We start from the raw sequence: 11,426 nt of genomic DNA, 5'->3' as shown, positions 1-11,426 counted from the left end.
TTAGCCTTTAACGTGCTGTTCAATTCTTTTTATCATATGAAATTAAGCATTCATTCTGAAAATCTCGTCAGTGTTAGTGTTTTAGTAATGAAGAGTCATACAACGACGTGCTCACACACACACACACACATACACGCACACACACACACAACATGCATGGTTAATACGGGTTGAATTCCTTTCAGTGACACGCATGAAGTAAACCATTTTATGGGTCATATTTTTTATAGATAAAATGGGTCGACTATTTCGCGACAGGCTCCCGGCCTAACAGCACATTGACGCGAGTCCGTAAATTATTCAATAGACTTTATGCATATGACGTCATAATCTCATAGCGCCCTCCCTCAGAGGATATAGGAATACGTGTAAATGGAGGTGTCAGAGATGCACCAGCTGGAGATGTCCAACGCAGCTCTAAGATAGCGGCGGGACGAAGCCAATGCATAAAGTCTATTTACGCCAATATACACGCGCGCACACACACTCTACCGCACTCACACATCCAAACAGTCTTTACTTGTACAGCACAAGGCATGGATGCAAACAGGTAATAAGTAGAGAGGGAGGAAAAAAAAAGACTAACTCAAACTGGTCTTTCTAGTTTATGCCAATCGACTCTCTCAGAAATTTATTACACTCATGAGGCACAAAAATGTAACAAAGGCAAGATAATTATGATCTCAACAACAAGAACATACATCTCTCTCTATACATAGAGGTTACAGTCACACTTACGAAACCGACTCCAGACCGATCAAAGCTATAACGTTATTTCCAATGTTATATTATCGGTCGGTTTGCAGTCGGTCTCATTAATGTGACTGAATATGGAAACTTGGCAGAATAAAAACCATCGACTAAACGTGGGTTTCAATTACCGAAGCATAATTCGTCATTACTTTGCTAAATATTTTTTTTATGAATGAATAATTATAAAGAATTAAAGACAAATACATTAACTATAATAGCAGATATCTCGAACATTCTGAATTACGAGGGGAAAGAAACATGATTTTATTTTTACTATTGTGAGTTCCTTGTTTTGATAATATATTAGATTTTTCCTATTTCCTTGATATCATTTCCGCACATATAACCTTCAAAAATAAAGATAAAATCACGTCACGGAAAATGACTGACATTAATATAAGTTCTTATTAATTCAATCAATGTCATTTCTCTCGATGTCATAATGTTGAACTGAAGTGAAAAACTTGGAGCTAAATATACTGAAAGTATCAAGGAAAAATGTTTTAAGGGCGTTAAAATATCATATAAAATGATTATAGTACACTTGGACACATGGATATAAATTAACAAATGATATTATTTACACATATTGACGCACTGTGAAACGTATAGTTGTACGTATAAGTAAGAATATACATATATAGTACATGACTTTATAAAATATTCAACATCATAAATCTCCATATACATATTTGTGCAAAGTATCTCGCGAGAGATTAGTTTCTGTACAAAGATATTTTTTAATAACACACCTCTTAAAAATAACGATTATTATAATATATAGATATACTTTATTTACACTGTATATTCTATACATCGTATGTTCTGCATAATGAAGGTTGGTCGTATCATACACACGTTCTGAAGATTTACGAAATATTTTATTGACAAAATACAACATCGCCTGCCCTGTCAAGTTCTGACAGATGAAATATTTCTTCAATCTCCTAGAAAGTAGAAGAATCTGAATCTTTATTTTTTAATGAACTTATTGAACATAACAATGCGACCTCTTTATTCTTCCTTAAAATGATTGCAGAATAAAGAACATAGAAAATGTATTGTCAAACGACCTTCATGACAATGAGCAACCAAAAAGTCTTTGTCGACAATTGGTGATTAAACACAGCAGTTTCGTCCTGGACTCAAGAAAAACGACCTATTTCCTTTATTTTCGTCAGCTCCGATACTTGTACGAAACTACTCTACCCGTTCATCAATTTTTCGACAAAGACCTGCCGGTGGGTCATTGTCATTGGACAGGCATTTTCAATACATTTGCTGTGTTTTTGAATTTGTTCTGCGTAGCGGTGCCCCAAAACCTGACAGTAACATGAGACGCAAACTAATCTTTAAATCTATTCGGAACATGAATTTATGATTAAAATGCAATTTTCAAATTCCCCTTCATTTGTTCATCCATGTTATACATTCATTTATCATGTACTAACAAGCTAACGGCACATTGATGATTATAGCGGACTCGTTTTCTATTACATTTATACAGGAAACAAATTGTGTCAACCCCATTTTGCAGAACCATTTTTCAGAGATATCTATCAGGGAACCATTTCAATGAAACATCTTGACTGACTTTAATTGACTGTTAGTGATAAGCTATTGAAATCCTTGTTTCTGATTGGCTGTGGGTGAAATTTCTAGTGGAAATCACGGACTATCTGTTTCATGAAATGATTCCCTGGTTATTCAGTAAACATGTATCATTTCCTAAAACGAAAATGTTCACCAAACTTTAAATTACATTCGCGGTCGTTTGTTAAATGTATAAATATGCATAACATTCGTCCTGATATGCTCAAAGAATATAATGTAGAATATTGAACAAGAAATAGTTGCCAGCAACTCTATTAGAATATCACATAGTTTTACCTCGAAATGGCAAGATGAGAGCGAACCTTTACAATCATGTATAATACCTCGCAAGAGGCTGCGGAGAACAGTAACTGTCTATAATCATCATTCTCTATTTTTATTCATTGACATGATTGACATATTTACCAAAAAACTCAGTCTGTCAAAAGTGTACACTAAATCATATGTTTTCTATTTCAGAAGAGCAAAAACGACACAGCTTGTAATCATTGCTCTTTCACTATCATGTCTTTTGTTGTTGAATATCTACTCTATTCAAACCCCCCGGCCAATGGAAAAACAAAACAAAAACACAAACAACCCTCCCTCAAAAACCAAGAACAAAAAGTAAAACGCATGGTGTTATGTATGGAAACCATTCCGAGGTATACTTGTGCTTCAGTAAATTTATAAATTTGTGGTGTTACCCAAACGAATTAGAATAAAATGAAACCAAGAATGTTATATCCTCCTTTAATTTATTAAAATTCAAATCGTGAAACAATAATAAAAAAATATGATTATAATGAAATGAAGAATTTTCCTTCCCCTTTCGGTACCTTTTATGACGTTCCTATGAAGATTCCATACTATAATAAAAAACAGAAAGGAAGTTAAAATACTACCAATAATCTATAAATATCTTACTCCTCAATATATAAAACTATAAAATATTTTGAAACGTCTTTTAAAAGTTCACACACAGTCAAATATTTGTACAATGCGTAAAATGAATATAGCAGTTCGTAACTTTAAATATTGATTTAGAATGTTTGCGTTTGCTAACGGCCACATCAATAATTCGAGCTGCTCGTTATTTTGCGAATTAGGCAGCTATTTTTTCTTTTTGCAAATGCACACGAATTGCATGTAAAAAGCCTTTTGTTTCTGTAAAGGTATTGAACCAATGACCCTGACTAATGGTTGCAAATCAAAGTTCACGAAACCCACTTTAAATGCAATAAAGTAGCACACAAAACGCACGCCCACAACAAAAATGAATATTTACAATCAAATAACAGAGCACTTGAGTTTTTAAAATTTAACATGTTTAGTAGGATTGCATTGATCCTAAATCATACGTTTACCAGAGTAAATAAATATGACATTTCTATCAAAATTTGTTGATTCTTGTTGTATGCGAAATCTTTGAATTTTGGTGGATTACGTCTAGGAATATTCCAGACCGTCTTTTGAATCAAGCCTTTATAAGCCAAAACCTTGTATATTACTGCATTTCACGACATGAAAACTTCGAAAATCAAAGCAAATTCACCAAACATACATGCTGAGTTGCCCATCGAACTGAAATTGTAGATTATTGTTTCGGAAGAAAAGATGATATTACGTCGAGTTTAGAGTTTGAATAAAAAAGGGCGGGAAAATACAATACATGCAATATGGATGAGGTAAGTATTCGCATCGATGGTGTAACTTGTACATTTCATTGCCGTATATCTTTACAAAGTTAGGCACTGGTACATTTAAATAGCGTCCTTCCCGGTCTGAAGGGATGATAGGTGTATCTTTATAAACTAGACTTGCTAGTTTTTACAGAAAACGTGTTGCTGAAGAGACATTTGTGCGATACAGTAACGTACGCATGATTTTTATAGGGGTGGGGGTTTAAGCTGATGAAATGTTGACAAGCAAAAAAAAAGATCTTTACCGCCAATTTCACGTCCGTTTGTACCTCAAAAAAATTTAACAAGCAAAACAACACAAAAAGAAACAACACCTGTAGCCAACCCCCTGCGTACGCTACTAGCGCGACATATTATTATTTTGCTTTAAATGTATTGTGAATTGTTCCTCAAGTGAATAAAATCAGATAAGTCTAATTTTGATTCAAACTTTGGATGATGGATTTTTATGCCATATTTGGTTCGATTAATACTTGGTCAGTGCAATCTAAAAGATTTTCTAAAGTTACTTTCAGAACTATGACTTGACACTGGTCGAAATAAGATTTCCTGACTCTGTTAATAACCTCTATAATATTTATGTTCAGACTTTTACTGTAAGATGCATGTCTAACAACAGTCCAGTTTAAGGACAGGGACCGCGGAACGGTTTTGAAAGTATGTGTGTGAGGGTGTGTGTGTTGGTGGTGGTGGGAGGAGGGAAGGACCGTCCAAAAATTGCAATTAGTTGATCATTGTTACGTTTTTGTACACGGTTTTGGAAAAAAAACCCATTAAGAAACATTTATTTTTGCGATATATCATTGAAGAGTATAAGAGATAAGAAACAGCTAACGTACGTGTTGAAAGGGTTTGATAATTTTGATGCTATCCTGTTTGAAACGTCATATTTTTAGATGTATCACAGATTACCAGCTGCACTGGTTACTGTCTACATGATGTGCTCCTTATTTAGGACACAATTCAGTGTTGACGGGGTAGATATCAGGGCACGTCTTTCAAAGAGTTCTGACATATTCAATTCAAACTCAAAGTGTTATTGATCTAAAATGTGTAGTTAAGAGATAGAAAAATTGAGATCAATCTCACTCTGAATTTGACTTGAATCTGTCGCAAAGTTTTGTAATAAAAGGCCACGCAAATTTAAATCCAATTTTTACGGAGTATTGACAAGACAACACAGTACAAGTCAGCAAAACCTTTATCCCTTAAGTAATCCTTCCGCTTCTGGTGAACATTTATATCAATCCCAGCAGGACCTTGTTTCTTTTGCAAACACCATCGAAACAAATTTATTCAAATGGGGACCAACTGCCACTGTAGCTGCAATGACACTGGCACACTCCTACATCAGACCCACTTAACATGCTTAAGAGCAATGGAAATTTGAGCAGTTTAACAGAGGGAGAAGCTTTGAGCGAAGCTTCTATTTGCGCGCGCTCAACGGATATTAGACAGTGCTAGAGAATACAACATGCAGAACTGTGGGCAACGTTGGCCTGTCCTTTAGTCCCATCCATTCCCCCAACAAATCTATCAGTCTCTGCTCCATTACCCTGCGGTCTCTTCTCGTCTAACCCATAAGAGTTCATCTCAGTTCCTTTGACAAAGTCATTAGCAATAGTCTCCACATCCTCAGTTTGAACCTCTTTATTGATGAGCGACAACTTCCGTTGACAGGTGCATACCGTCTTCGGAGCAGCCTCTGCAACTGAGTCACCGATAGAGGGCGTCACTGGGACGTATCCCATGAAGATGCTAGCTTTGCTGTCACGCCGGACTATGCTGAGGCAGTCGCCGCCGCTGCAGGGCTTGATGGTTTCGGTTGAAGAAAGACTGAGCCTGTCGGAGCTTTCGTTCGGTGCAAGGCTGGCTCGTAGTGCCTGTGGTGTTAAGGCACGGTCCAGAACTTCGGCGGTGATGACGGGGGAGTAGGTCCTCGATGTGGCCGATGCACTCCTTGGCTCACCATCCATTGCCATACGTGAACCAGCTATACTTCTACTAAAAGAAAAGGACAGAAATGGAGGGGGATTACACAAAGTTATATATCACTAAACATGTGTCAATACTCAGCTTCTGCAATACTTCGAGTTTGATAACGCATTCTGATTCTTGGAAATCAGAGGCGGATCCAGCCATCTTTGATAAAAAAATCACCACACAGGCCTTATACAAAAGCATGGGGCTATCCAAGATTGAACAGTCCCCATTGGAAAGCATGAGGTATGTTGTAATCAATATGAATACTGGACTCTGCTTGATGGTTGAGTATTAACCACTTTTAGATTTGTGTTTTGGATGGCAGGCGTCGATATGACCACGATATGAACAAGGATACATAAAAACTAAATATATGACAAGACTCTTTAACTGTATATTTAACATGGATGAGGGGTAAAATCTTTGTCATTCCCAAAGATCACACGATGGGTATTCTGAGGAATGTTGTTGCGTCACATTGACACTGACTACATGTTATGATAATAACATGAATAGGGAGTTTCCGCGCCCACGACACACGACGTATTCAAGAACACAGTAAAGAACAAAGTATTTAAATATCCGTCAAATGACAATGAACAGATGGGAAGTCTTTGTCAAATATTTGGTGAACCAGAATAGCAGTTTCGTCCTTAGTTTTGGAGATGACGAAAAATGCAAATATGTCGTTAGTCCAGAGTCCAGGACGAAACTGCTGTTTTGATTAACCAATTGTTCGACCCTGACTGCTTGGTTGTTCGTTGTCATGAAGGGCGTTAGACAAGCACAAATACAATCTGTGTAGCAGTGCAAAAGCCCCCTAATGAAAGATAAATCCCATTACCTTCGTAATACCGGTGACGAGTCGATGGAGGACTGTCTTGATCGCGACGTTCCATTCTCCTCTTTGACGAGACCCAGTGGTGAGTTCACATTGGCATCCGTGGTCTTACCATGCAACCAGTAGGTCTTCATCGCTCCTTTGCCCTGAAATGTGAGGTAATGCAAATGAAATAAATTAGACAGGCGGTTGATTATTGAATGATGGCGATAAAAGTGATGATGATGGTGATGATAGTGATGATGATGGCGATGACGATGATGGTAATGGTGATGATGACGATAATGATGACGATAATGATGACGACGATGATGATGGTGATGATTATTATAATGATGGTGATGATGAAGATAATGATGATAATGACAATAATGATGATGACGATTATGCCTTGGTGACAATGATGATGATGACGACGATGCTAGTTATGTACCGTACATAGTCCTAATTATTGCAGACTCCCACCAAACTCGTCTTCAAGTACGAATACACTTTTGCTTTTTTTTCTACACCCCATACAAGTACAAAGAGTCACCGCTAGAGAAAAGTTTCTTGATTCTTGTCTCAAAGTTTGGTATAAGAACCGAACATGCTAATGCCACTACACTCACATCGGAAAACCGACCCAAGCAAATCAAACGATATTATATTATTTCCAATGACATACCATCTGTCGGTATTTTCCTTGTTGCGACTGGAGCATCATTGGGAGATACCGGTCCCTATTCTGCCCTCTTGTAACCCACAACCACTTCCGGTAAAAAAAAATCCTGGAACTTTGACACACCTTGACAACCGTCGAACCCCTTTCCTCTATATCATAGTACCCTGGCCACTGATCTAGGTCCGCTTTCGTAGTCTCACTCATATGGATCTTCAGTGCTTCCCCAGTCGATTCCATTCTTGATGCTGTGTTGACAGTATCGCCGAAGAGACAGTATCGAGGCATCTTCAGTCCAACCACACCCGCCACGACCATACCTGTATGGATACCTACAAGGCAAGAATGATCATTCAAAAAATTTGTTATCATACTTTACTTTTTCGATTGAGCATATGGGAACTTATCGAGTCATTCTAATCTAATTTTGACGAAAACCATGACAACTCTATTACAGCATTGACCAACCAACGAAACTTAATTTGTATCTACAGTTTTCAAGCGTGAACCTGTAAACAAATCATGAACCCATATCAGGGCATTTACTCAGTGAAATTTGAACAGTGACATTGTGTAAAACAGTTTCAATTTGGAACCGATGGATTATGTTTCTCATAGAAATTTTTAGATAAGAAAGTATTCCATTATACAGTTATATAAAAATATCATGATCAAAGCCCAATGTCCTTTTGGAAAATATTTCAAGCACCTTTGGAACATTTTTAGTTGTGTGTGTTGAGAACCTGTGAATTGATCGCCAGGTTTTCTCCTTTGCCATGGTTCTAATTCTAAAACCTTTCTAGACACTGCCGACCTAAACTGTCACTTTAACCCTTCCTTCAGTGGACACCATACCACAAAGGTTAGCAATTAATCACTGGATGATAGGGCCTATCAAGACCATCGTTGCATGGGCATTTTGCTCATTAGACTGACAACGAACGAATCAAAATTTGTCTTTCAGAACTGCGTTTAATCGCGAAAATTCGTGTTACGGGGCCCAGGACAGACGGTCTTCTTACCGACTCTAATCTTGACGATATCACTATTACTTGAAGGGTCTCTGAGGTCGTTCATACTCTCTCTCATTCCCAGAGACATCTCTGCTATTCGTACAGCATGGTACTTCGTCGTCGTAGGGGCACCGGACACCACCATGTACGCATCTCCTATGGTTTCCACCTGAACAATGACGAAAGAAATGTAAGAACAATACTAATTACTGCCACAACTGCACTGATAATAAAACGGTTCTACAAGTGAAGCAATGACAACAATCTCTACCTTTACCTCGGCAAGGTGGTGCCACGAGGGGGAGGGGAGGGGGGGGGGAGGGACCAGTACCCTTTTCAACGTTTCTCTTCAAGAACTTTTCTAAATGCAGATCTTGTGATTGGCATAGTTTTTTTTCCACAAAGTTGAATATATTCAATGATTTTTCATGATTAATGACGTTGTTTGAATAGTTAAGGTAACAGATTAAATGGGGGTTGGCAAAGTTTTTCTCGTGAAAAAATATCTTCATTGACCACTTAAAATGAGTAGAGCAACTGAACGTAACAACAGAAGGTGTTTTGGACTTCATGAAAAATGTTTGTATAATTGACAAATGCTCTATTAATCTATATCAAACATCGAACATTAATCAATGTGATTTACGTATTCCCCTTATCCTATGTTCTCCATATTAGGTCTTAAAAGGTCCCTCTCCAACAAAGTGCTCCACGTAATTCAGTACATTACGCTACATTGCAATTCCTTAACGGGCATCACCTTGTAGACTTCGTACAGTTCGCTGAGGTTGTCAAACTTTGTGTACATGCCGTTCAGCATAGAGACGACTGCCATCGGTGGGATCCGCGAACAGATTGTCGTGAAGCCCACTACATCACTGAAGAGAATAGTTACAGCAGTAAATACCTGTAAGGGGTGGAGATAGAAAGGAAGTATGATTGTATATCTTCTTGGCCCCAATCTCGACAAAAACATAATTCAAAGGAATTCAGTTCTACCCTCAAAGTATTCCTGTTGATTGCTTCGCCGGTCTTACCTCACAGGTACTTGTCGCTGGTTCCCCTCTCCTGAGCTTCTCTGCTACTTGTCTTGGTATCATCTGGTAGAGCAGCGAATCGGTTCTCTTCATCTCCTGGTCGAGTTTCATCATGCTTTGTTCAAGTTGTGCGCTTTTCCGTTGCTCCTGATGAAATCCAGGTAAAGTTTCGTATGAGAAAGAGAGAGAGAGAGAGAGAATGAGAAAAGCCACCGGCATTAGCATGATAGGTTGGCAAAGAGCAATGTAGATGTAGACAAGGAGAGCTCGTTGGAACTTTCTGGCAACATACCCACTTACATAACACAGGCTAAGTGTAGATCATTTGAAACGAGAAACATATCGAAAAGATGAAGAGAGTGAGCGCGAGAGAAAAGGATGCCGTGGATGTTCTTTCCTTCTCCGAATAGCGTCTGATTTTTAAAGTACAAGCGTTAAAATACCTTGGTGTAATACAATTTCCCTACAGCTAAACTTTGCGAAATGAATAAAATATATTTAAAAACTGTTGGTGGATGAGTCGTCCGATCGATTGATAAACTTGAGCATAATGACTGGGTTGATGTACCTACATGTATATACGTTCAAGAGTAGACAATTGGGAGTCTTTCAATAAGGGATTTGTCGGCAATCTTCAACGACAGATGTTATGAGCTACATCAAATCATTCCATTTGATCGACTGAGAGCAACTCAGTGTTGTGGCCCAGTGGATTAATCTTCTGATTTGAAACAGAGGGTCGTGGGTTCGAATCCCAGCCATGGTGTAATTTCTTCAGCATGAAATGTATCCACATTGTGCTGCCCTCAACCCAGGTGAGGTGAATGGGTACCCGGTAGGAAGAAATTCCTTGAATGCTTGAGCGCCTAGGCAGCCCAGCTAAGGCCGGGATAATACAAATAGCAGGGCCCGCTGGGAGAACAGTTTTCAGAACTGAAGTGGCTTCCCTGGGTAAATATACCTATATTATTATTATTATTATTACTCAGTCATTGGAAATGACAGACAAATCTCTTCATGAAATGCTCCCCCTGATCGAAGGCTATCTCTTTCGAAATTCTTTATGAATTTCAGGAGGAGCTATTAAAGTTAAGTACCTGGTCTAAGGCAAGTTTTAGTTCTGCGGACTGCTGGGTACCGGCTAGTACCAGATCTCGGCTCGAATCGTGCATGCTGAGGTCGTTGATGTATAACCCTGTCTGGAACATAACCTGAAGGTCGGGTAGCCTTTATGGGGAAAACAATGAAGAGATTCTTGTGGTTATTGGTGAACATGATTAGCTGTATAAAGATAAATCATTTCATCTGGCTATTCCCATGGCTAGATGGTGGGCCTTCATGGACAAACCGTCACGTAAATTGTAATACGATAACGGCATTATTGTAAATCAACAACTGCAAGTTTCAAATTATTATTCAAATACCCACCCAATGCCAATATGAAGATCAGAGACAAGTTTCAGAAAGAGTTTCGGTGCATATTCAATCAGAATTAGATCCAAAATGCGCGCATCTGACTTGATAGAAATATATTTCCGTCTGATAGTTGGAATATCCCCATGGTTCGAATATCAACTACTCATAAGATCGCACGTACAGCAGATTTTGTTTGTGGTTTCGCCAGGGGTTAGCCTTGCTTTTGGTGACCCAATGAATCTTTCATGAATTGAGTTTCGGGGAAAGACATGCACACATTGGCTTGACCGTCTAGGAACCCGTAGTACTTACATCGGTGTTGCCAGGAATATGTACGCACGCCATTCTGGAACACACAGCATCTGACCTTTCAGTCTGATCTGTCTCGGGTGGTACACTTCTTCTAAAATCTCTGCAATTGTTTTG

The 11,426-nt window shown here is 38.4% G+C and overlaps 1 protein-coding gene across 2 annotated transcripts in view; it reads right to left on the bottom strand.

Annotated features, from left to right (window-relative positions):
* Positions 1 to 588: 588 nt before the first annotated feature.
* LOC129268655 (soluble guanylate cyclase gcy-31-like) overlaps positions 589 to 11,426 on the bottom strand; it is a 32,179-nt gene continuing 21,341 nt past the window's right edge. Inside the window, exons 4-11 of one of the 2 annotated variants that reach the window (XM_064104955.1) lie at positions 11,313 to 11,412; positions 10,682 to 10,811; positions 9,585 to 9,731; positions 9,308 to 9,454; positions 8,557 to 8,716; positions 7,661 to 7,866; positions 6,877 to 7,019; positions 589 to 6,053 (exon numbers count right to left, since the gene is read on the bottom strand). In XM_064104955.1, coding sequence (XP_063961025.1) covers positions 5,510 to 6,053; positions 6,877 to 7,019; positions 7,661 to 7,866; positions 8,557 to 8,716; positions 9,308 to 9,454; positions 9,585 to 9,731; positions 10,682 to 10,811; positions 11,313 to 11,412 — 1,577 coding nt within the window. In that variant the 3' untranslated portion in view covers positions 589 to 5,509. The remainder of the gene's footprint in view (positions 6,054 to 6,876; positions 7,020 to 7,660; positions 7,867 to 8,556; positions 8,717 to 9,307; positions 9,455 to 9,584; positions 9,732 to 10,681; positions 10,812 to 11,312; positions 11,413 to 11,426) is intronic. The other variant, XM_064104956.1, reaches the window with a different exon arrangement.

Source organism: Lytechinus pictus, chromosome 9, assembly GCF_037042905.1.
Source record: "Lytechinus pictus isolate F3 Inbred chromosome 9, Lp3.0, whole genome shotgun sequence".
In the NCBI taxonomy this organism is placed as follows: Eukaryota; Metazoa; Echinodermata; class Echinoidea; order Temnopleuroida; family Toxopneustidae; genus Lytechinus; species Lytechinus pictus.
This window is presented reverse-complemented; position numbering and strand designations above follow the sequence as displayed.